At 44.5% G+C, this 27,359-nt stretch overlaps 1 protein-coding gene across 1 annotated transcript in view; it reads right to left on the reverse strand.

Annotated features, from left to right (window-relative positions):
- The window catches only part of LOC128687847 (acyl-coenzyme A thioesterase 1), a 140,661-nt gene that overhangs the window by 78,807 nt on the left and 34,495 nt on the right, over positions 1–27,359 (reverse strand). The window contains exon 3 of the mRNA XM_070081538.1: positions 11,729–11,951. Within this exon, the coding sequence (XP_069937639.1) occupies positions 11,729–11,951 (223 nt within the window). The remainder of the gene's footprint in view (positions 1–11,728; positions 11,952–27,359) is intronic.

Genomic DNA, 27,359 nt, shown 5'->3' on the forward strand with positions numbered 1-27,359 from the left:
TAACCATATATTCTCATACATCCCGCTTCCTCACGCGATTTCACTCTTCACTGATGATAGTATACACTTCACATTATATACACTTCACTTTATATGTATAATGGCACACAACTTGTCGTGACGTCACTTCTTCAGGCCTACCACTACCAATGTGGCAACAGCGCCTAAGACCCCCAACGTTTTGCGCTGTGTGTGTGTGTATGTGTGTGTGTGTGTAATTATGTGTGGAATTATATGTGGGTTTAGTTTGTGTTTGAAAACTAGGTGACTTGTGCTTGGAGTGGTATGTGGATTCTCAGTGGTCTCTTGTGATCACAACCTCTTGTGACCTGACCCCAACCCTCCTGGGACTTGCCCACACCTTCTTACAATGTTGCCTATGCCTGACCTACCACCTAGGTTATAGTAAGATACTCGCCTTGTTCAATGGAATACCAATTGCTATTCCTTATTGAATACCTTAGTTGCTATTCTTTATCGTGCTATGAGAGACCATTTGCAATCAGCTTGGTGGTTAATTGGAACCTGGAACCCCACACCCATACAACCACTCATAGGTGATTACAGTACTTGCAATGCAGCTGTAGCAGCCTGTAGATTGTCCAGCTCGGTGTGACGTCCTGGCGTAGATCCACCTCAATTTCTTCCCGTTAATAATGTACCCTATTCACTGTATTTATCACACTGGTCACACGATTGTTTCACTTTATTATCTTTCTTGGGTGACACGTGACAACGTCGCCTGAGCACACACACTAGCCTGCCAGCCCTGACTGCGCACCACGTTTTATTTTCTATATCACTTACGAAAATGCGGCTTTCCCTTCACTTATGTGGCTCAGATAGATTATAAATCCTTCAAGGAATTGTTCACTATCCTAGCACACTTAGCTACCCTTCAGATCACTTGGGTAGCCCTCGAAAACACTTAAATCCGCGGAGCGCAGAAGGCGTGACTGGCGCACGCACTGACGAGACTATGTGTGTGTGTGTGTTCGTGTGTGTGTGTGTACTCACCTATTTGTACTCACCTATTTGTGGTTGCAGGGGTCGAGTCCTAGCTCCTGGCCCCGCCTCTTCACCGGTTGCTACTAGACCCTCTCTCTCCCCGCTCCATGAGCTTTATCAAACCTCGTCTTAAAACTGTGTATGGTTCCTGCCTCCACTACGTCATTTTCTAGGCTATTCCACTGCCTTACAACTCTATGACTGAAGAAATACTTCCTACTATCTCTCTGACTCATTTGTGTCTTCAACTTCCAATTGTGGCCTCTTGTTTCTGTGTCCCCTCCCTGGAACATCCTGTCTTTGTCCACCTTGTCTATTCCACGCAGTATTTTATATGTCGTTATCATGTCTCCCCTGACCCTCCTGTCCTCCAGTGTCGTCAGGCCGATTTCCCTTAATCTTTCTTCATAGGACATTCCCCTTAGCTCTGGAACTAACCTTGTTGCAAACCTTTGTACTTTCTCTAGTTTCTTGACGTGCTTTATCAAGTGCGGGTTCCAAACAGGTGCTGCATACTCCAGTATGGGCCTGACATACACGGTGTACAGTGTCTTGAATGATTCCTCTATGCCTGGCTACGAGACAATTGCCAGTGCCACAAATGTGCCTCCTGCAGGGGCCTCGCTACACATGTGTGTGTGTGTGTGTGTGTGTGTGTGTGTGTGTGTGTGTGTGTGTGTGTGTGTGTGTGTGTGTCTTTGTATGTGTGTGTGTGTGTGTGTGTGTGTGTGTGTGTGTGTGTGTGTGTGTATGTGTTTGTGTGTACTCACCTATTTGTGGTTGCAGGGATCGAGTCACAGCTCCTGGCCCCGCCTCTTCGCTGATTGCTACTAGGTCCTCTCTCTCCCTGCCCCATGAGCTCTATCATACCTCGCCTTAAAACTATGTATGGTTCCTGCCTCCACCACATCACTTTCTAGGCTATTCCATGGCCTGACTACTCTATGACTGAAGAAATACTTCCTAACATCCCTTTGATTCATCTGAGTCTTCAACTTCCAATTGTGACCTCTTGTGTCTGTGTCCCATCTCTGGAACATCCCGTCTTTGTCCACCTCGTCTATTCCGCGCAGTATTTTATATGTCGTTATCATGTCTCCCCTGACCCTCCTGGCCTCCAGTGTCGTCAGGCCGATTTCCCTCAACCTTTCTTCATAGGACAATCCCCGTAGCTCTGGGACTAGTCTTGTTGCAAACCTTTGCACTTTCTCTAATTTCTTGACGTGCTTGACTAGGTGTGGATTCCAAACTGGTGCTGCATACTCCAGTATGGGCCTGACGTAGATGGTATACAGAGTCTTAAACGAATCCTTACTGAGGTATCGGAACGCTATCCGTAGGTTTGCCAGGCGCCCGTATGCTGCAGCAGTTATCTGATTGATGTGCGCCTCAGGAGATATGCTCGGTGTTATACTCACCCCCATATCTTTTTCCTTGAGTGAGGTTTGCAGTCTTTGGCCATCTAAACTATATTGTGTCTGCGGTCTTCTTTGCCCTTCCCCAATCTTCATGACTTTGCATTTGGCAGGGTGTGTGTGTGTGTGTGTGTGTGTGTGTGTGTGTGTGTGTGTGTGTGTGTGTGTGTGTGTGTGTGTGTGTGTGTGTGTGTGTGTGTTTGTATGTGTGTGTATGGAACTATATGTGGCTTTATTAAGTGTGTGAAAAGTAGGTGGGATTGTTTGTTGTGGTGTATGAGTGTATACATAGAGTTTGCAATGCTTCCCTACCTGGCTTGCCCCACACCCTCCTGACCTGACCCACACCTGTGTGTGTGTACTTACCTAGTTGTGGATGCAAGGGTTGAGTCATAGCTCCTGACGCCCTCTTCACTGGCTGCTAGTGGATCACTCTCCCTGCTCCATGAGCTTCATCATACCTTTGTTTAAATCTATGAATGGATCCTGCCTCCACTACATCGTTTACCAAACTATTCCACTTTCTGACTACTCTGTGATCCAAGAAATACTTCCTAACATTCCTATGATTCATCTGAGTCTTCAACTTCCAACTGTGTCCCCTTGTTGCTGTATCCCATCTCTGGAACATACTGCCTCTGTCCACCTTGTCAATTCCTCTCAGTATTTTATGTCATTATCATATATCCCTTGTCTCTCCTTACCTCCAGTGTCGTCAGCTAGATTTCACATTACCTCTTCTCGTAGAACATACCCCATACCTCTGGGGCTAATCATGTTGCAAACCTTTGCACTTTCTCTAGTTTCTTTACATGTTTGACTAGGTGTGGGTTCCAAACTGGTGCCGCATACTCCAATATGGGGATAACGTACACAGAATACCAGGTCATGAACAATTCCTTATTAAGATGGCAGAATGCTGTTCTAAGGTTTGTTAGGCGCCCATATGCTGCAGCAGTTATTTGTTTGATGTGCGCATCATGAGATGTGCCTGGTGTTATGCTCAGCCTAAGATCTTTTTCCTTGAGTGAGGTTTGTAGTCTCTGGCCCCCTTGACTGTACTCCACCTGCAGTCTTCTTTGCCCTTCCCCAATCTTCATGACTTTGCACTTGGTGGGGTTGAACTCCAGGAGACAATTTCTGGACCAGGCCTGCAGCCTGTTCAAATATCTTTGTAGTTCTGCCTGGTCCTCGTCTGACTGAATTCTCCTCATCAACTTCACATCATCTGCAAACAGGGACACTTCAGAATCTATTCCTTCCGCCATGTCGTTCACAAATACCAGAAACAACACCGGTCCTAAGACTGGCCCCTGTGGAACCCCACTCGTCACAGTCGCCCACCCTGACACCTTACCACGTACCATGATGACTCGCTGCTGTCTCCTGACAGGTATTCCCTGATCCATTGTAGTGCCTTTCCTGTTATCCCTGCCTGGTCCTCCAGTTTTGCATTAATCATTTGTGTGGAGCTTGGAACTGTATCAAGCATCTTCTTACAGTCAAAGAAAATGCAATGTACTCACCCCTTTCTCTCTTGTCTTACTGCTGTCACCTTGTCATAGAACTCCAGTAGGTTTGTGACACAGAATTTCCCATCCCTGAAACTGTGTTGGTTGTTGGCGATAAGCTCATTTCTTCCTAGGTGTTCCACCACTCTTCTCCTGATAATCTTCTCTATGACTTTGAATACTATACATGTCAGTGACACTGGTCTATAGTTTAGTGCTTCATGTCTGTCTCCTTTTTTAAAAACTGGGACTACATTTGCTGTCTTCCATACCTCAGGTAATCTCCCTGTTTTGATAGATGTATTGAATATTGTTGTTAAAGGTATGCATAGCACCTCTGCTCCCTCTCTCAGGACCCATGGAGAGATATTATCCGGTCCCATCGCCTTTGAGATATCTAGGTCAGCAGCTTCTTCCTCACATACTTTGCAGTATGTGATTACCTGTCTGATTACCTGGTCCATGACTGTTGTTTTTCTCTTTATGTGACTATACAACAGCTTCGGGTCAGATTTCGTTTTCACTGCTGTCATTTTCACTTTGTCATTGGGCCTCCCTTCTCAACTATGCATATTCATTTCTGGCTCTTTGACTGCTCTCCTTATTCTCCTAGGTCCTTTGCCTTCTATACTTCTTCCAATCCCTAGCACACTTGGTTTTGGCCTCCCTGCACCTATGGGTAAACCACGGGTTCATCCTGGCTTTTTCATTATTCCTGTTACCCTTGGGTACAAACCTCTCCTCAGGTTCCTTGCATATTGTTGTCACATATTCCATCATCTCGTTTACTGACTTCCCTGCCAGTTCTCTGTCCCACTGAACCCTGTTCAGGAAGTTCTTCATTCCCACATAGTCCCCTTTCTTGTAGTTTGGCTTCATTCGTCCAGCTCTTCCTGCTTCCCTCTCCACTTGTAGCTCTACTGAGCATTCGAATCTTAAAACCATATGATCGCTGGCCCAAAGGATTGTTTCATATGTGATATCCTCAATACTTGGATTGCTTAAGGTGAATGCTAGGTCCAGTTTCGCTGTTCATCCTTTCCTCTCTCTCTCCGATAGTGTGCTTTACATGTTGGTACATATAGTTTTTCAGTACCACCTCCATCATCTTAGAACTCCACGTTTGTTAGCTTCCCTGTTTCTCCAAGTTCTCCCAATCTATTTCCTTGTGGCTGAAGTCACCCATGATCAGTAGCTTTGCCCTGCTCGCATTAGCCCTTCTGGCCACTTCTGCCAATGTGTCAACCATCGCTCTATTACTCTCATCATACTCTTGCATCACTGCAATTACCACCTGAATTACATTGCAATCTCTTGCTTCTCCTCTGTCTCCTCTCTCCAGCTCATCAAAATCCCATCGGTTTTTATCCAGCAGTGCTACTCCTCTACCCCCTCTGTTCCCTGTCTTTCCTCAGGATCTGAGGAAAGATGGTATCTGGAAAGATGGTAACTGGAAAGGTGGTATCTGTTATCATACCTGTGAGTTTAGTTTCTGTGAGAGCTATGATGTCTGGTGATGCCTCTTTGAGTCTTTCGTGCCACTTCTCCCACTTATTTGTTATTCCATCAGTGCTGGTCTACCATATCTTCAGTTTCCTCTCCAACACTGTGTTCTGTGGGGTCTGTGAGAGTGGGGGACCTGGCAGTGTACTGTGGGATTCTATAGCTGAGTGTTGGGTGGGAGCTGTGCATGTGGATTGTTGTTTGTGGGGTTGTGGGGTTCTGGGGATGGTTCTGTGTGTGCTTGCTCTTGTTGCTCTGCCATATTCTGGTTGTCCTCTGCTGATTTTGTCCTTTCTTGCAGTAAGGTCTTGTGTAGACAAAAACTGCAAAATAATTCTCTTGCTTCAACAAAATAATGGCACTATTGTCTGTGGAGATAGGACAAATTAGACACTGGCTAAATAAAAAGAATTAACACAAAAAGAATGATCAACACACAGTAAAAATGGGAAAAGAATTAATACAAAAACAGCAAGAATACGCAAATGCTGAGAAAAAAATAACTGAGACAACACGGAGTTGTGATGCAGATTATAAGATAACAAGTTACTGAAATACTTCACTGCATAAATTACTAGACAAGGAACACAGTACTGTGAACACAAGATAATTGTGAAGTGTAAATACAAGTTTATACTGCTCATATATTGTACACAACAGGGAAAAACGTTGAAATACTTACTTCAAGTATATAAAAAAAAAATACAACACAACAGACATAAAATAAAGCACGAAAATTAAACACTGAAAAAAGAAAAAAATATTGCAAACAGGATGTAATGAACACAGTCTAATCAAGAGTCACTAAATGTCACTATGAAATCACTGAAAAAAATTGTCTCAACACTCGCAAATGTCTGTATAAAAATATTATTTATTATCACTGGAACGACGTCAGAGAAAGAGATGAGGGTGGTGGATGGTGGAAGAAGGTGGCTAGTGCAACACTCCACTACTTTGCGCGTAAACTTGATGAACCCACATAGCAAGGCTTTTCTCGTTGTCGCACAGGTATGGTGAAACAATCTTGTGTCTTGACCTGCTATGTGAACCGTAAAATAAGGTGCTAGGACCCGTTATAAGGGTAAAAAAAAAATGCTCTGCATACAAGGGGCTTTAGCATGTTGCACTGTAATAACTGTATTCCTTTGTACTTCACTGTATCATGTTCAAATTAATAAATAAATAAATAAATAAATAAATAAAAAGGTGTGGGTGGTTGAGGCAGCACGCTGGGACACCACGTGGTGGCTGGGCCTACTGGAAAAGTGGTGTAACCCACGTGCTCTGGGTACACCTGCATTAGGCACAAGAATATTCTAAGCCAGGCTGGCTTAAAAACCCACAAAATGCCACAACACCACAGGGATGGCACAAGCACTCAGAATGGCTTGGAACTTAGAGTAAAAGCGATGGTGAAGGTTGGAACTCACATGGCTTGCTTGAGTACTGGGTTAAGTCACCTGGGTTAGTAGCTGGCTTGCTTGGCTTAACCCTTCACATAGCCTGGCTTGAGAATTTGTAACGATGAGCATAGCAGTGGTAGAAAGCTGGCTTAGCAGGCAAGGCTGGTACTTAAGACAGGCTGGATGGTGTAGGGCCTGACTTCCCCCCCCCCCCCACAGACTGGCTTGTTGGCTTGGCTTAATTTGCAAACCTGGGTCAACCCCTTGGAAGTAATGCAAATAAGCAAATAAACACTAAGACACAAAGACTGACCAGTAACCAGGAAGCAAACAGGCTGGTGGACGCTTGCTCAGAGTAACCAGCTCCTAGACTAAGCCTGCTGGCAACACAAAATGTCCGTCGGCTGGTAGAAGTTAATCTCCGTACATCTGTGTAAATATCAAATTTATGCATCCCACCACTGCCACCATTTGTTGGGAGGGTTCGTAGAGATGTGATGGTTGGAGTTAAACACAAGTCGTTGGGTGGTATCACTTACATTAGTAGAGAGTGAGAGGGATAGGCCCAGCCTGCGTGTGTTGCCTGTTAGACCTAAGCGTGGAGTGAGACTCACGCAGGGAGCCCAGCACTCACATGCGGCATCATGTGATGTCACACATGCTAGTTGCTGAGCCTACTGAAAGGGAGCCTAAATATATACATGGATGATACAATTTACAATATACTACACAAGTATAAGTATAGGGGATTTCAGTAGCTATACTGACACTAGGACTGATCCCTGTGAAACCCTCCTCGTGTTTGTGTGTGTGTGTACTCATCTATTTGTACTCACCTATTTGTGGTGGTTGCAGGGGTCGAGTCATAGCTCCTGGCCCTACCTCTTCACTGATTGCTACTAGGTCCTCTCTCTCCCTGCTGCATGAGCTTTATCAAAGCTTGTCTTAAAACTACGTATGGTTCCCGCCTCCATTACGTTACTTTCTAGGATATTCCACTGCCTGAAGAAATACTTCCTAACATCCCTTTGATTTATCTGAGTCTTCAATTTCCAATTGTGACCCCTTGTTTCTGTGTCCCGTCTTTGGAACATCCTTTGTCCACCTTGTCTATTCCACGCATTATTTTATATGTTGTTATCATGTCTTCCCTGACCCTCCTGTCCTCCAGTGTCGTCAGGTCAATTTCCCTTAACCTTTCATCATAGGACAATCCCCTTAGCTCTGAGACTAGTCTTGTTGCAAACCTTTGCACTTTCTCTAATTTCTTGACGTGCTTGACCAGGTTTAGATTCCAAACTGGTGCTGCATATTCCAGTATATGCCTGACGTATATGGTATACAGAGTCTTGAACGATTCCTTACTTAGGTTTGCCAGACGCCCATATGCTGCAGCAGTTATCTGATTGATGTACGCCTCAGGAGATATGCTTGGTGTTATACTCACCCCAAGGTCTTTTTCCTTGAGTAAGGTTTGCAGTCTTTGGCCACATCTGTCTGCAGTCTTCTTTGCCCTTGCCCGATCTTTATGACTTTGCATTTGGCAGGGTTAAATTCAAGGAGGCAGTTGCTGGACCAGGATTGTATCCTGTCCAGGTCTCTTCGTAGTCCTGCCTGATTTTCGACCGAATTGATTCTCCTCATAAACTTCATATCATCTGCAAACAAGGACACTTCTGTGTGTGTGTGTGTGTGTGTGTGTGTGTGTGTGTGTGTGTGTGTGTGTGTGTGTGTGTGTGTGTGTGTGTGTGTGTGTGTGTTTGTGTGTGTGTGTGTGTGTGTACTCACCTATTTGTACTCACCTATTTGTGGTTGCAGGGGTCGAGTCCTAGCTCCTGGCCCCGCCTCTTCACCGGTTGCTACTAGGCCCTCTCTCTCCCCGCTCCATGAGCTTTATCAAACCTCGTCTTAAAACTGTGTATGGTTCCTGCCTCCACTACGTCATTTTCTAGGCTATTCCACTGCCTTACAACTCTATGACTGAAGAAATACTTCCTACTATCTCTCTGACTCATTTGTGTCTTCAACTTCCAATTGTGGCCTCTTGTTTCTGTGTCCCCTCCCTGGAACATCCTGTCCTTGTCCACCTTGTCTATTCCACGCAGTATTTTATATGTCGTTATCATGTCTCCCCTGACCCTCCTGTCCTCCAGTGTCGTCAGGCCGATTTCCCTTAATCTTTCTTCATAGGACATTCCCCTTAGCTCTGGAACTAACCTTGTTGCAAACCTTTGTACTTTCTCTAGTTTCTTGACGTGCTTTATCAAGTGCGGGTTCCAAACAGGTGCTGCATACTCCAGTATGGGCCTGACATACACGGTGTACAGTGTCTTGAATGATTCCTTACTAAGGTATCGGAATGCTGTTCTCAGGTTTGCCAGGCGCCCATATGCTGCAGCAGTTATCTGATTGATGTGTGCTTCCGGAGACATGCTCGGTGTTATACTCACCCCAAGATCTTTCTCCTTGAGTGAGGTTTGCAGTCTTTGTCCACCTAGCCTATACTCTGTCTGCGGACTTCTGTGCCCTTCCCCTATCTTCATGACTTTGCATTTGGCAGGATTAAATTCGAGAAGCCATTTGCTGGACCAGGTGTCCAGTCTGTCCAGGTCTCTTTGAAGTCCTGCCTGGTCCTCATCAGATTTAATTCTCCTCATTAACTTCACATCATCTGCAAACAGGGACACTTCTGAGTCTAACCCTTCCGTCATGTCGTTCACATATACCAAAAATAGCACTGGTCCTAAGACCGACCCCTGTGGGACCCCGCTCGTCACAGGTGCCCACTGTGATACATCATTACGTACCATGACTCGTTGTTGCCTCCCTGTCAGGTATTCTCTGATCCATTGCAGTGCCCTTCCTGTTATATGCGCCTGATGCTCTAGCTTCTGCACTAATCTCTTGTGAGGAACTGTGTCAAAGGCCTTCTTGCAGTCCAAGAAGATGCAATCAACCCACCCCTCTCTCTCTTGTCTTACTTCTGTTATTTTATCATAAAACTCCAGAAGGTTTGTGACACAGGATTTGCCTTCCGTGAATCCGTGCTGGTTGGCATTTATACTCCTGTTCCGTTCCAGGTGCTCCACCACTCTCCTCCTGATAATCTTCTCCATAATTTTGCATACTATACACGTCAATGACACAGGTCTATAGTTTAGTGCCTCTTTTCTGTCTCCTTTTTTGAAAATGGGAACTACATTTGCTGTCTTCCATACCTCAGGTAGTTGCCCAGTTTCCAGGGATGTGTTGAAGATTGTGGTAAGTGGTACACACAACATATCTGCTCCCTCTCTAAGGACCCATGGAGAGATGTTGTCCGGTCCCATTGCCTTTGAGGTATCGATGTCCCTTAGCAGTTTCTTTACCTCCTCCTCATCTGTATGTATGTCGTCCAACACTTGTTGGTGTATTCCTTGTTGGTGTCCCCATCTGGTCTGTCCCCCCAGAGTCCTTCCTGTCTCTACTGTAAATACTTCCTTAAATCTCGTGTTGAGCTCCTCACATACCTCTTGATCGTTTCTTGTGAGTTCCCCACCTTCTTTCCTCAGCCTTATCACCTGGTCCTTGACTGTTGTCTTCTTCCTAATGTGGCTATACAGCAGTTTCGGGTCAGATTTGACTTTCGATGCTATGTCGTTTTCATACTGTCTCTGGGCCTCCCTCCTTATCTGTGCATACTCGTTTCTGGCTCTTCTACTAATCTCCTTGTTTTCCTGGGTCCTATGCCTCCTGTACCTTTTCCATTCTCTGTTGCACTTAGCTTTTGCCTCCCTACACCTTCGGGTAAACCAAGGACTCGTCTTGGTCTTCCTATTATTTCTGTTTCCCTTGGGAACAAAACTTTCCTCTGCCTCCTTGCACTTTGTTGCCACATATTCCATCATCTCGTTTACTGATTTTCCTACCATTTCTCTGTCCCACTGAACCTCCTGCAGGAAGTTTCTCATACCTGTGTAGTCCCCCCTTTTGTAGTTTGGCCTGTCCCCTTCAGTTCCTGTTCCCTTCTCCACTTGTAACTCTACTATATAGTCAAAACTCAGAACCACATGATCGCTAGCTCCAAGGGGCCTCTCGTAAGTGATGTCCTCGATGTCTGAACTGCTCAGGGTGAACACAAGATCCAGTCTTGCTGGCTCATCCTCCCCTCTCTCTCTGGGTGTGTCCCTGACATGTTGATGCATGAGGTTTTCAAGTACCACATCCATCATCTTTGCTCTCCATGTTTCGGGACCCCCATGTGGCTCCAGGTTTTCCCAGTCGATCTCCCTGTGGTTGAAATCGCCCGTTACCAGTAACTTTGCTCTGCTCGAGTGAGCTCTTCTTGCCACCTCAGCCAGTGTGTCCACCATCACCCTGTTGTTTTCTTCGTACTCCTCTCTTGGCCTCCTGCAGTTCTGTGGTGGGTTATACATCACTCCAATGACTACTTTATGTTCTCCGGACTGAATTGTACCTACAATGTAGTCTCTTTCTCCAATCATGTGTGTGTGTGTGTGTGTGTGTGTGTGTTTGTATGTGTGTGTGTGTATGCATGTGTATGTGTGTGTGTGTGTATGTGTGTATGTATGTATGTATGTATGTGTGTATGTATGTATGTATGTGTGCAAGTGTGCCTTTGTATGTGTAAGGCGGAAATTATCACCCTTCTCTCAGACATTGGAAACACACGACTTTTACCATTATAAAGTAGGATGACAAGTTGTCCTAAACTTTAGACCAGGTTGAGTGTTGCTCTTGAAGCTGCATTAATACTTTATGTACTTTGAATATATTTATTGTCAACCCTGAATTTGGCAAACTAGGTGTTCACCGCCTTAACGACTACGGTGATTATTGATGATGATGATAATGACAACGACAATGATGATGATGTAGCACTTACCTGCTCTGTACTCTAAAAGGCCACCAAACCCTCCAAAGACATCTACCACACCAGGGAAGGGACCGGGACCAGCGGGCAGGTAGAGGGCGCCTCGCACCCGCCCGTGACGAACAGGTACACGGCGCACTCCGGGACCCAGCAGGTGACGATGAAGCACCTGGCTTACTTCTCCCACTGCCTCGTCCTCCAGCTCCAGGTGACCTTGCGATGCTGTCACCTTCACCTGCTCAGAGGAAAAGTTTTCGGTAAACCAAAATAAAGTCACAGTGAAAAAAAGTCAAATGAAAAGAGTCAGAGGGAACTTGACAAGGTAAGGTTTAGTTAGGTTAGGTTAGGTTAGATTACGTTAGATTAGGTTAAGTTAAATCAGGTTAGGTTACTTTGGTTAAGTTAGGTCAGGTTAGGTAAGGTTAAATTAGGTTAGGTTACTTTAGGTTAGGTTAAGTTAGGCTATCTTAGGTTTGGTTAGGTTAGACCAAGATAGGTTAAGTTAGATAGGTTAAGCTTTTCGTGTGACTTTCTAACCTACAACCGAGTATTCCATTGAATATTTCGTAATACTCAAAAGTTAGATTATCAGGATTAACTCGTTATAACTACACGAGGGTCATTTAGGTTGTATGTCACTGTATACATTTTTACACTGACATACTCCTATCAGTGAATAAACCCAGAGAAATAGACATCTGTGCATAGTCCTAAGAAATATGCTTGTCGATATATATGCACTGAAATATATACCTGTCAGTATAAAAGCACCGAGATATATACACATCTTGGTGCATATACACCGAGATACATACATAGAAATGTTTAGAATTCGTAGAACAGGCTAATACAGCATATAGCATATAGCGTTAGCAGTGCGCCAAGTTACTGGACCAGTGTGGTACGGTGGTAGAGCACTGCGTACCTTGTTTCAAGAATCGGAGGTTCGAGTCTCCTTCGACCTGAGATTAGTGTTTGTGAATATTTCGCCTGCTCTGCGAATTCTAAACATTGTAAAAATCTCTCGTCGGTCGATGCATGCAGGGGATGAGATGAAAAACTTAAAACCACCTGCCTGAAGGCTGGCTGCCTTGGTCCAAAAAACGCCTTGCGTTAGCTGGGTGTCAAGGTATTGTGTGGTACGGTGAGTATCACAGTGTAACAATGCTTTCAAGCGAAATGTATATGGGATACAGTGCTACTTGTACCATGGGCGGTGTCATGATTCATGCGCTAATATTTCCACCTCCGCCAGCAATGTGATGTTTAATCAAAGAAATGTTTCAGGGTCTGCATGACAGACAGACGACGGTGGGAGAGCATTACATACGTAGTAAACGTCAGAAGCACTCACAAAAAAAATCTCCTTTTGGGAGAAAATGCCAGTTTTTATATGAAATTTTGGAAAATGAAAAAAATGAGACGGGCACTAGGAAGAGGACCGCAGCTTAAATTAACATTACAGCGGCGTCAGAAACACCTACGTAACGTAACAAGTATAAAAGAGGCACAGATGCAACATAATGAGGATGTGCAAGGAATAAAACTGCACATCAACACAAAAGAGTAAGGAACACAAGTACAGATCACAGCAAGAAAGGCAATCTCAGTGGTGCAAATCAGCTTTTCAGCTGGGGCTGTTGCTGGCCCTAGTGATGCTTTCGAAGATGCTGCTTTCACAGATTTAGAAAGGTGAGACAGTGTGCCAGCTGAGATGATAGTTCTGATGTTTCTAAAGACAAATACGGTTCTAAAAGCACAAAATAGTGCTTCAGCTGGTGGTGTTACCGGCTCGAATCTTACTTTAGGGAATATTGTTGGTATACCTATAGAAACAACTGGTGATGCGACTGACTCTGGTACAGGAGCTGAAAACAGTGCTGTCCGAATCCAGAAAATGCTCCACTGAGAATCTAAACCCCACATATCTTAGCCAAAAAAAAAATCAGAATTGTGCAGATTCTATTTTTGTGGTATCTGCAATCATGGAATATCTAAAAAAAAATGAGATGTTCAACTTTGACAATCCATGTGGTACAGACCCTATAAATCTTGGAAAACTAACCAAGGTAGTTGTAACCATTGAAGAGAATGAGTTTTACTTAGTGTCAGGAAACAAAAAAAATGACGAAAACCTTGCTGGACACTAGGCACTGTCAGTTATTTCCACTCCATAACCTCAGATATTAATGTCAACAAATAAAGACGACCTAATAAAATGCAACATGACATCATTCATATTTGCAAATATACAGGGCCTTGATGAATGAGATACTTATGCAACATATGGGAATATTTAAAGAAGAAACGTTTCGCCACGCAGTGGCTTCATCAGTCCAGTACAAAGAAGAACGGCGTAAGGAGAGGAGGAGTTTCAGGCAGTCATTCCTTCAGCCTGAAACTGATGTGTTCAGTCCATCAGTCTTGATTGATTCCCAGACTCCTCCCCTCCTTACACCGTTTTTCCTTTGTATTGGACTGATGAAGGCACTGTGTGGGGAAACGTTTCCTCAATAAAGATTCCCATATGTTTCATAAGCGTCTCATTCCTTAATTTGTCGGTTTTCTAAACCATTATTTATCACACATACAGGACCTTAAACTATCCACCAACAACAAAATTTCTTTCGTCAGAAGACTCCTCACGGAGTCAAATGCAGTGTTACTGGCTTCCACAGAGACCCACATAAACAGCGAAATATGGATATCAGAGTACAACTTATTTAGATGCGACAGAAAGAACAGACAACAAGGAGGGTTTGGCCTATACATCAAAGAGTCTCTCATTTGCATTTGCATAGAGTTTCTTAACATCTCAGATGATGTAGTTGATGTTTTGGCAGTAAAAATTAAGACCCAAAACCTAGTCATCGTGGTTGTATATAAGCTACCAGATGCAACTTCCCAACAGTTCAAAGAACAGCTAATGAAAATTTATTGCTATCTGGAAAATCTTCCATCCCCAGCCATCTTCCATCCCCAGCCATCTTCCATCCCCAGCCATCTTCCATCCCCATGTTGCTCGGTGATATCAGTTTAAGACATTTATAATGGAAGAACATGATAAATAATGTTATAGCAGAAATAATCCCAGGAGGCAGCTCTGATAAAATTTCTTACACAAATGAGCTGTTGAATCTCCGTTATAAATCCAGCAAATAGTGGAGCCAACAAGACTGGAAAATACAAATTGACTGGAAAATACAAAAATCGAAGAAAATTAATTCAGATCACATCCTAATCGAAGTCTTGACTTGTAAGCACAGGGGCACTAACCAGCGAAATGTGATCAGTTATGAACGTGCCTTCACCAAATTCAACTTTAAGAACAAGAACACCCATTGGGACCAAATTAATAATGTCCCTAATGAAACATTCTGAGAACATATCTTAAACAACATAGAAAGAATAAACTCTGTGGCACTCAAAGTATGCTTAAAGTACACTCCCTTAAGGAAAAACCGAAAGATGCTATCTCAAAAGGCGAAGACAAAGAACTTTTCAAGGGGGCCAATTTATCTGAAATGCGGAAGAAAGCACTGAATGGGGAAATAAAAATCCTTGAAGTGAAGCTACAGGAATCTTACAGGATGACTCACGAAATCGTAATGACACGATTGCAAACAAACCATGCCATGTTCTGGAGTTTTGAGACTCTCTGATCTCGGGTTCTAACCCCGCCCGTGGTATGGTTATCATACAGGATCCAGGAGAGACAGAAGGAACTTTAAGCATTTAATTAAATTGTAAGAAATCTGAAATATCTATTTTCATATGCCAGATCCAAGGCAAAAAGCGCCCAACATGAAGAATAGGTGGTGAATGATGCAACAAGAAGAAGGCTGGAAGCAGTGGTGATGTCGTGTCAGAGGGCAATATGTAGTATGAATATTATGCTGAAAATCTGTAGCATGGAGATTAGGAGGTGCGAGGTTTCTAAAAGTATTAACCAGAGGGCTGAGGAGGGGTTGTTGAGATGGTTGTTGAGACTTTTAGAGAGGATGTAAGAGGGTAGACGATGAGATCAAATGACTCCTGCATTGTCCTCATCACTCTCGGGCCGTGTGGACCTACTGCGCAAACGCTCCTCAGTTGCCTGACTGCAGTGGTGTGAGGTGGTGCTTGTAGCGTCTCTGCCATCAAACCAGGAGAACTACCATCAGTCAACATGGCGTTTAGTCATAGATGCAGGATCAACACTGTCGGCGTTGAGCTTCTCCGAGGGGCAATAACGCCAGTTTCAGCCCAAGTATTACTACCTAAAATCATCAGAGAGACGTATGGCATTCAGGATGGAGAGTTGTACGGGGTAGCCTTAAACGGAGCACATAGAATTTTTGTGAAATTGCTCTCAGCAAAGGTCTATGAATCGTTGGTCTACCGTTTTCAGGACGTAAGTCTTGATGCAACACCAGCTGTTTGTGTGAGGATGATCGATATATCCAGACATTATACATGGATCAAATTGCATAATGTCCCCTTTGAGGCTGATGAGACAGACATCAGAAGAGTTTTTGAGGAATATGGGACTGTTCATTTGGCCCAGCATAGTACGTGGGTGACGGGTGCCTATGCAGGTCTGTCGGAAGGCACTTTTAACCTAAAAATGACATTGCAACACCCCATACCATCCTATGTGTACCTACAGGAATTCAGGACACAAGTCATGGTTTCGTATGCCGGGCAAAGACGTACATGCTGACAATGTGGGGAATATGATCACATAGTGGCGGCATGTGGGAAGCGGCAACGAGCTCCTGGCCCAGAGGCAGAGGCATCCGCTTCTACACCGGAGGGAGCAGGTGATGATCAACGACGTCAAGGAGGACGTGGTCGTCTATGGAGTGAGATAGTGGATGAGGCGCATAAGGTTGGGGGAGAGGGTGAGGCCCTTGACCAGTTACCTGGCCCAGAGACACTTCCAGAGGATAGAGACGAGCAGAAAGTACAAGAGTGTTACAAAAAACGCGATTCTAAAAGCTTAGAGATCTCCAGTGAATACTAGAAAGGACTGCCCTTCTAGCATCCAGCCTGTTACTGGGTTTTCGTAACAATTAGTCAGTATCCTTGTCCAATTATCCATTAGAATTCAGTATGATTCAATAGTGCTTCAGGACTACAACTGGTAGGCTACTAAATAGAGAAATTAAAATTTAATAAATTTATTAATTAAGTTGTCTAGGCGTATATCAAATTAAATTAAATTAAATTAATCACAGTAATCAAAATAATATTAATCACTTCTCTCGTGTACAGTAGTATTGTGCTGAAAGCACATATCACATTTATAATTCTTAAGTACCGTCTGGTACATTAACATCTAATAATACAATATACAAATAAGTTTATGTGTACGTGTGTAAGTGTTCTATGCAGTTCGCTATGTCTCACGACTCAACTAGACTTAAACAAGTGACTGACAAAGTCCTCTCATAAACTAAGTTCTTGACTGACTGGCAATCAGAACAGTCTGCTTGACAAATAAAAAGAATGCTAAGCCCAATAGCAATATAACAAGCTACTGCAACACAGAATCAGGAACAAGGAGATAATATAATGACACTAAGTAGGGACCATCAGCAGATCCTCCACAAGTCATGAAACTCCCATACTACTGAATCTAAGTTCAGCATAAGAAAATACCCGACTGTGACAGTACACAGATACCAGTACAAGTTAGGTCAGAAGTTACAGCTCAGGACCTGAGTTACTCAGAGTGTCTAAGCGACACACAACCTCAGTACAACGTCGAAAATAACTAAGTCTCGACAGTGTTCTGTGAACAGAGTTCTACAGAACATACAACAATAATGAGACAAGAGACATTTTCCAACAAGGGCCAATAAGGGAGATTTAGGCACTTCTTGTCTAGAATACGCCCAACCACCAAGAGAGTCTAGACCAGACTGAATACTTCAGGCGAGGTGAGAACACCCCCCCCCTTGATCACGTGATAGCTCCGTGGACAGCTGCTGCTCAGCAACAACGAGAAGCCGGCAGAGTAACGAGCAAAGAGCGATAATTACAGTAGTTAGACAATCAAGACTTGAACTGAGCACATAATAATATGTTACATCCTACCTAACAAAATTTAACTAAGTCAAATAATAATATAAAGCAATATATTCACGATTTAGCTATTATCGCAAATATAAGCAGTATAAAATTATATGAAAAGGTAATATATATGTAATATATATACATAATATACATTGCAACCCATTCAGGGGTTGCAACAAGGAGGAAGTGTTGAAAATTGAGGAGGAATTAGCTGAGGTGCTGAAGCCCTTGTCACCACCTGAGGAGGAGGCTGCACCTGGAAAGGTGGTAGATGATGAGTTGACGGCTGCAGTGCATCAACAACAGGAGAACTATCCGGACGATGGGAGTGACAGCGTGACTGAGTTGTCACTGGGATCATTGAAACAGTGTACAGTGGAGGTTGAGGTACATTGTGAGGCATCCCCAGACAAAGCTATGGAGGATGCGATTGTCACAAGGAAGAGGGCAGCTGCGTCGGATTCGGATGATGTCCTAACACCAGCGCAGCGGCCTGGGAAGCAAATATGGGCAGAAGGTGAAGGTAGTGGTGGCCATGACAGGAGGCACCGAAAGAAGGGATGGGGGGAGAGAGGGAAGTGTGAAGGTGACAAGTGGACCCATAAGTTCTGGTGCCCATCAGAAGAGTGAAGAGAGGAGGCAGGGGTGGAAACTTTAATAGGCCTCCGATGTATGACAGTAAACGTTAATGGTTTGTGTAATAGTGTAAAGAGAGAATGATTTGGAATGTTTCTGAATGAATCTAGAGTGGATGTTGTGTTCCTTCAGGAGCATAATTATAAGGAGGGTAGGGTGTTGGAGGTGGCAGGGTTTTAGGTGGTAACCCTGCCATCTGTGCATTTGAAAGGAGGGGTGGGTATACTAATTAGTGAGGTGAGCCCGTTTGTTTTGCAGAGAAGTGAGGGGGGAGGGGGAAGGATGTTGCACGGGGATGGTTGGTGGATGGGCAAACGTGTGGCCTCTATAAGCGTGTATGCACCTGCAGAGAATAACGTACAGGTGAAGCAGAGTTTGTGTGTGAGGACCTTGTGTTTTTCTTCCATGCATTACCGTAGGTGGCAATAGTAGGAGGTGATTGGAACTGCATTATTAGGAGGGCTGATGTGGAACCGAAAGGGGCAGGGTATGTGTCAGTGACCCTAAGAGATTTAATGAGGGATATTCGGTTACGGGATGCATTTGAGGGGGGGCGTGGGAGAAAGAGCATACGTTTGTTAGGAGAGGGTATGCAGCGAGGTTAGATAGAGTGTATCTTTCTCACGGGGTTGTAGTGCGATCTTTCAAAACTGTTGAAGTAGCATGGTCGGATCATAGAGCAGTGTTGGTGGAGGTCGGGTGGGAGGCGCTTGCGGAAATATGCAGGAGTTACTGGAAATTAAATATAAGTGTATTGAATGATGAGGAGGGATTAGAGGGATTTTCTGTCCTATGGAAGGAGCTTAGCGAGGATGCACAGGGGGTGGAAGATGTTGTGAAATGGTGGGATTGTGTAGCCAAGGAAAGGATTAGGAAATATTATGTGAGGGAAGGTAAACGTATAAATAATTTAAAATATGGACTTTCAAATTATTTAGAGGACAGGTTAAGGGGTTGTTATGGGCAGGGGGCTGTGGGGGGCAACTATCCTATGGATGAAATTGTTGAGGTCAAGGGGAGACTGAGGGAGTTACAAAATGAGAGGTTTCAAGCGGTAAGGGTGCAGGCAGGGGTAGAGGAGGTGCTTTGGGGAGACAAGCCATCAGCGTGTGTGTTGCGACATCAAAAACAAAGACAGCAGGTTACAGCTATTCCAGGGTAAGAGGTACATGAGATGGTAGGAGGTTATAGGGTAGGTCAGGAGATACGAGCTACGAAAGGAATGTGTACGTATGTGGATAAATGGTATGAAGGGTATTGGACAAGTGGGAGGGTGGGGAATGTGGCTTTACAGATGGTGTGTGAGTATGCGACATGTAATTTAGGGAATAGTGATAGGAAGGCTTTAGGAGGGGTGATAACGGAAGAGGAAATAGAGTTGGCTTTAAGGGGATGACTTGGACGCTGCTCGAGAGGAAAACTCAAATAGGTTGATGGAAAGGATCCTGAGGCGTCTGGGTGCATTGCGACCTCATCTTCTGACTCTCGTGCAAAGAGTGATTGTAATAAATGTATTATTGTATAGTAAGGTTTGGCACGTAGCAGCCGTGTTCTCAATAACAGGGACGGCGATTGTGGGAATTCTGAGACGGGTGTTTAACTTTTTGTGGGGTTCAAGGTGCGATTGGCTGAGGAGAGAGGTTGTAATGTTACCTGTGTGCCAGGGTGGGTTGGGGTTGATGGATCTGAGAAGGAGGGTTAAATGTGTGTTTTTTAAATGGGAGGTTTTGCGCAAAGGAGTGAGGGGGGAGGCAGCTGAAAAAAGTAGATGATAGGTTGGGTAAGTTGTATGGTGGTGTGGAGTTGAGGGAATGTGAAACTGTTTTGAGGGCTTTGATGTTGGTTAGAGAACCCAGGTTCAAAAGCTTTTCACTGCCCTGGGGTATATGCGGCAGTTACGATGTACACCTGGAGAGGATTTCGAAGGTCAACGCACCAGCCGCCCGGTCTGTGATCAGGCCTCGCTGTAAATCAGGGCTTGATCAACCAGGCTGTTACTGCTGGCCGTACGCAAACCGACGTACAAACCACAGCCTGACTGATCAGGTACTGACTTTAGTTGCCTGTCCAGTGCGTGGAACCCACGCTTTTTATTAAGGGGATACTGCATCTCCTGCCGAGTCTTTTGCTGTCGTAGGGAGTGATTTTTGTGTGCAAATTTGGTACTAATGACTCTAGGATTTTTCAGGTGTATATTATCATGTATCTTTCTCGCCTGCATTCTTAGGAAATCAAATCAAGAAGCTTCAACCGTTCCCAGTAATTTAGTTGCCTTACTGTACTTATGTGTGCCATGAAGGCTCTCTTAATATTCTCCAGGCCAGCAATTTCGCCTGCCTTGAAAGTGGGCTGTTAGTATACAGCAATATTCCTGTCTAGAGAGCACAAGCGATTTGAAGAGAATTATCATGGGCTTGGCATCCCTAGTTTTGAAGGTTCTCATTATTCATCCTATCATTTTTCTAGATGTGGTGGATATATTGTACTGATCCTTGAACGTGAGATCCTCTGAGATTATCACTCCCAGGTCCTTTACATTAGTTTTTCGCTCTATTGTGTGGTTGGGATTTGTTTTATACTTCGATACAGTTTTAATTTCCTCAAGTTTTCCGTATTGAAGTAATTGAAATTTCTCTTCATTAAACTTCATATTGTTTTCTGCAGTCCATTTAAAGATTTGCCTGATGTCTGCTTGGAGTCTTGCAGTGTATTTGATGGATAACATTATCTTGCAAATTTGCGTGTCATCCGCAAAGAAAGACATGATATGAGGATGAGGAACAGGATGGGGGCGAGCACCGTGCCTTGTGGAACAGAGCTTTTCACGTCGCCGCCTCAGACTTTGTTTACTATTACTCTCTGTGTTCTATTTGTTAGGAAGTTATAGATCCATCTACCAACTTTTCCTGTTGTTCCTTTATCACGCATTTTGTGCGCTATTATACCATGGTTGCACTTGTCGAAGTCTTTCGCAAAGCATCCAGGACCTTGTCATAGTGATCAGTAGTTGGGACAGACAAGAGCGGCCTGCTTTAAAGCTATGTTCCCTGGGTTGTGTAGCTGATGATAATACAGATAGGTGGCGATCTTGCTTCTTAGAACCTTTTCAAAGATTTTAATATGGGATGTCAGTGCTATTAGTATGTAAATCTTTGTAACTGTTCTACTGCCACCTTCGTGGAGTGGAGCTATGTCTGTAGTTTTTAGTGACTGTGGGATGACCCGTGTCTATGCTCCCTCTCCCTAGAATGTTAAAGGCACGTGAAATCTGATTCTTGTAATTTTTGATGAACATTGAGTTCCACGAGTCTGGACCTGGGACAGAATGCATGGGCATGTCATTTATTGCCTTCTCGAAGTCTTGTTGTGTTAGGATAATATCGGGGATTTTTGGATTGACCGAATTTTGAGTCTCAGTGTTAAAAAAAATCATTTAGTCTGGTTAACGGCTCACTAAACACCGAGTCATATTGAGATTTTAATATCTCAAGTCCCATCTCGTCTAAGCAGGGTCTAATACTGGATGCTATTTTCGCTTTACATTTGGCTTTAGGTTCTTCATGAGTATCTTGTCTCCTGTATGATTCCTTAAGCTTAAGTTCGATATTGGCGATTTCTCTGACTTGTGCCTCCCTGCGCATTTACCTTTCAGCAGCTCTGTGATTCTTCGCTTTCGCCTGTATAGGAAGCGTCTCTCTCTCTCTCTCTTTCTCTCTAGTTTACACCTTCTCTTCCTTTTTCTTAAAGGAATGACCATACTTCACGTGCCACACAGTTAATTCTTTCTAGGCATAGGTTCGGATCCGCGTTATTTAGGATAACTTTCCGGCTAGTTTGATCCCACTGTGTTTTTATAATTGAAGTTGAATTTGAAGACAAAATCATAACTGATCACTGCGCATACTTGTCTGTAATTATATTATGTTGTCATTGGAGTGTATTGTCTTTGATACTGTTATATTTCGTATCAGATCATCAGTGTTAGGGAAGATGAGGTCCAGTGTATTTTCCAGTCTTGTTGGCTCTATTATTTGCTGGTTTAAGGTGAATTTGGTGCAGAGATTTAATAGCTCATGTGTGTGTGTGATTTTTCATCTGAGTTGCCTCCTGGGATTATCTCTACTAAAACATTATTTGCTACATTACTCCATTTTAGGTGTCTTAAGTTGAAATCTTCCAGCAGCAAGATGTTTGGGGCAGGAGTTTCGAGATTTTTCAGACAGTGGTCAATTTTGAGAAGCTGTTCCAGGAATTGTAGTGAAGTTGCAACCGGAGACTTGTATACAACCAAAATGACAAGGTTTTAGTTTTCGTCTTTACTGCCTAAATTTCAACTACATCATTTGAGGTGACATACAGGCCAGTTCCCCATCCTTCCCCCTTCTTGCCTGTTTACTCTGTCGCATCTGAATAGGTTATAGCCTAGGATCCATATTTCACTGTCAAAGCGATCCTTCATGTGGGTCTCTGTGAAAGCCGCAAACATTGCGTTTGACTCGGTGAGCAGTCCTTTGATGAAAGGTATTTTGTTGTTTGTTGATTGCTTTAGACCCTTTATGTCTGCAAAGATAAATGTCGTCATGTTGATGGTAATTGAAGACTTTATTTGCTGGCATTAATATCTGTTGTTCTGTAGTGGAGGCCAATGACTGTACCTCTGCTCCAGAAGTGTTTTGAGTTTTTGTAGGATTTCTGTCATTTCTTGCCAGTTTCCTCTTTTTTTCCTGGCACTAAAAAAAAAAACTTCATCTCTGGAATAGTTATGGCTCCCCTGGTTTGTTTCCCATAAGGGTAGTCTGTATCTTTTCCGTCCCTTTAGGTGGTGCACATGACAATATAGGTGGTAGTACTGTCTTTCCTGAACAGATGAGCGGCGCATTTCAGGGTGAAAAAAATTACTTGAAGAGGCACTGCATTCTCCTGTCGTCATGTGTGTGCAGCAATTTTGTGGGATGTTCAAAATTGCACGTTGCACCTGTTCTTCCAGATATTAAATGCCTGCAAATACCCAAGGCATAGATTTTGCATAGATTTGATTTCTGTTTAGGGTTTTTTGTGGCTGCATTCCCTACTGGTGCATTTTTTCTGTTTCCCAATTACCTACAGCCACTGTTCTAACATTAGTGCTTCCACCAGTTTTCTCTGGTAATGTATCAGCACTGTTTCCCGAAGCATTGTCCCCTTTTATTCCATCTCCAGCAGTAGTGCTACCTTGTAACTCTGGAATTTGTATAATGTTGTCTTTACCTGTTTCATCACTAAGGCCATTATCTCTATCTGGTGCACTGTCCTCCAGGACACCACCAGCACCATCTGGTGCACTGTCCTCCAGGACACCACCAGCACCATCTGGTGCACTGTCCTCCAGGACACCACCAGCACCATCTGGTGCACTGTCCTCCAGGACACCACCAGCACCATCTGGTGCACTGTCCTCCAGGACACCACCAGCACCATCTGGTGCACTGTCCTCCAGAACAGTGCCAGCATCATTTGGTGCACTGACCTTCATGTCTGTATTCTTAAAAGTATTGTCCTCCAAGACAGCACCAGACCTAGGGGCGACAGCCCCATTTCCCCACTCCTTCTGTTTTCCCAGCTGTTATATAAGGCTGTCATGTTTTCTAAGGATATTTTTTTGTTGGTGTATTTTAGGATAGATGTAATTTTCTCCCAAATGTGCCTCTCACTTGGGCAGATCCAAAAATATGTTCCTGATTTAATATTAATGGTGCTTGATTGCTTAAGGTCCATACACGGCCCATGGGACCATTTTCCACAGAGACTGCATGCAGTCCAAGTGAAACCTCGCCTGTTATTCTTTCTGCAGATTCCACAGGTTTGCATGATGGTAGTATATACTGAAGTTTGATACATATAATTTTTTAGTTAATTTATTCTGTCAGTATCCCCTATAACAAACCTTCCTCCTGGTATACCTGGACAGTTCTCCTGGTAGGCTGGATAGGGTAAAGGTCTACTATAAAATATTTTGTTTTTAAGCTGGTAAATATATTGTAGTTTGATATATATAATTTTTATAGATTATTTATTGTTTTAGTATCTCATACGACAAACTTTCCTCCAGGTATACCTGGACAGTTATCCTGGTAAGCTGGTTAGGATAAGAGTTTTATTGGTATATATACTGTAATCTTATATATATACTTTTATTGATTATAAAGATATTTTTATTATTATTATTTGACTTGCGTGTTTGGTGAACTGGTAACTGATGGCAGCTTATTCAGCCTGTTGGAGGAAATTGGTGACCTCTAGCATCATTTTTAACAGCCTGAGGTTTTGGGCACTTTTGGATCACTGTATTTCATTTTTCTATTTTTTTTTTCACCTCCACCACATCAAATGTTATTTTATCACTGTTGTTGGCTATGGTAGGGCGACTGGTGAAGAAAGATTACTGGAAAAGATATTTGCTTTCTGTTTTGCATATTGCGACCGCTGCCAACTATCGATTTTACGTATTTCCTCAAGTAACTGTATACTTCTCGTATTTCCATAAAAAAATAGAATTTTGTAATTTTCCTCACTCCACCATACTAAGTACCATTTTGTTACTGTTATTAGTTACGGTAACGACTGGTGAAATGGTTCCTGGAAGAGTAATGGCCTTATGATGTTCATTCTGCGTTCACTGACAACTCTACAGTGTTTATCGTATTTTTATAAAACTGTACACTTTATCGTATTTTTATCATATTTATCATATTTCCTCAAGATTGTACACATTTCGTATTTTCATAAAGCTTTACTTAATGGTATCACTAACAGATTTAGGATTTACTCAATTTTAAACTAGTATTTACTCAATGGATTTACGATTTACTCAAAGGTACACGAGCTGACTTGCATGGTAGTATCCAGGCGACTACTGCCACTCTTTACGACACAAGTTATCTATTAGGCCTATCACATTCCTCTTAAATTAACACCACAGCATTCGATTATTCGTCACGTTCATATAAATCACATCAACGGGAGATTCATAAGGATTATCGACTGGACGAAGATTGGAAAACAGTGTGTGTTGTGTTTGCAAATCTGTGCTAGTTTACGCACAAATTAGCGTCGTTCCTGGTGATCCTTGAACTGTGTTCAGTGCTTCAGAGCAGTGAGCCACGAGAGGGTGGCTACGGGCCCCGACTGGGGCTCTGAGCCTCACAGCTCTGCATCCAGTGTGGGAGGCTGTGAGGTCACAGGCAGCAGCTCTGCTGCTGGCTCTGTCCCCACACCTACAGTTACCATGACAGATCCAGGAGAGCGGCCTAAACGTTCATTGGAATGCGGGGACGAGTTGGAGGACGACGTGGGGCAGGTGGGAGCCCCCACCAAGAAGGCCAAGGATGCAGTGGAGACTACTGTATCTACCAATCTGCCACTAGGTCCGTCGGCAGCCCCTACCCAAGGAGACTTGCACCCCCAGATGGCCATAGGGGTCGTGGAAGGAAGCCAGGAGGCTGTAGCTCCTTAACTGACAAGGATGGAGCCATCCTAGGTCCCTACACCAGTTGCGCCGGCCTCCACAGTGGACGGGGACTGGCTGACTCCATGTGGAAGGAGGAATTCCCGCTCAGCTCGGGCACAAGCAACCAGGGCCTTCAACAAATTCAAGGTTCCCAACTACGGGTTTGTAAGGTATCTGGAAGGTCTACCCCGCCTCTAGTTCCGCTGCGAGTTCACTCTCAGGAACGAGGTTCTGGTTATTCCTCGGGACGAAGACTCTTACGAGGAGTTGAAGGGGCTGGTTGTGACCCACCCCAGCATGGTGGAACTGGTTGCTTCCGAGAGGGTGTACAAGGGGATGCTCTTACACGTCCCTGTGCCCCTCCCACTGGACCCATTTTGGGAGTGCCCAATATTGTCAAGGCGGAGCGACTCACTGCAACGGTGAACAAGGTGCCCACCCGCCAGGTGCTGATCCACCACAAAGGTCCACTTCCCGCGCATATGGACCTTGGGGTCTGGGGAAGATTCAAGACCCGACCATACCTGTCAGGCCCCGTACAATGCTTCAACTGTCAGGGGTTCAATCATATTGCAGCCACCTGCCAGCGAGAGAAGTGTGGCATGTGCAGCAAGGCACACGACTCGAAGGACTGCATTGCAATCCTCAAACAGCCAACTGGCGAGGCCCTTTGGCCAGAGCCCAGGTGTGCCAACTGCTCAAAGAGGCACCATGCCTGGAACAGAAGCTGTCCTGTGATGGTGCAGCACTGGCAGCAGGTTCGTCATCGGAACGACCCGACAGCCCAGACACCACCCAGCCTTGGAACTGCTCAGCAACAGTCGGTATGGGCTCCAACCACGGTTCCCCGGATACTGCAGGAGGGCATTACCAGCGAGTTCCCAGCACTGGGCTCCCAGCGGTGGCATCAGGGGGCAGGCACTGGTTTGCAGCAGCGCGGTCAACTGTGGGGTCAGATGGCAAGGTGGCCAAGAAGACAGAATCATTGGGAAAAACAGCCACAGGCCAGGCACACTGCCCAGCAGGTCCCAGCTGGGCACCAACATTCCTTGCCATACCACCAGCAGGCCTCTTCCCAAGGGCAGGCCCCTACTGTGAGAGGCCAGAGTCAGGCAGAGGTTCCCCGCCGGGGGACCCGGAAGCCCATGGCCACTCAGGCCGGGCCCAGGGTGCACCCAGCTTATGCTGCTGCAGTGTCAACAGCCACCCAGACATACCCAGTGACCCAGCCCCGACTCGACGGGTCGTCCAGCTCAATGTCTGCAGAGGTAATGGTCGAATCATTTTCGGATCGACTGAAAAAAAACCATCGGGGTCATCTCAGCACTCCTCTGTCGCCTGCTGCCATTGGCAGAGGACAGGGGTGCCTGCAGGCAGCTCCTGTCATGGATGCTGGGCGTGGTCCTACTGGACAGGAAAGATTCAATGGAACTTCAAGCCATCATCCAGGAATCCTTCCAG

Source organism: Cherax quadricarinatus, chromosome 1, assembly GCF_038502225.1.
Source record: "Cherax quadricarinatus isolate ZL_2023a chromosome 1, ASM3850222v1, whole genome shotgun sequence".
In the NCBI taxonomy this organism is placed as follows: Eukaryota; Metazoa; Arthropoda; class Malacostraca; order Decapoda; family Parastacidae; genus Cherax; species Cherax quadricarinatus.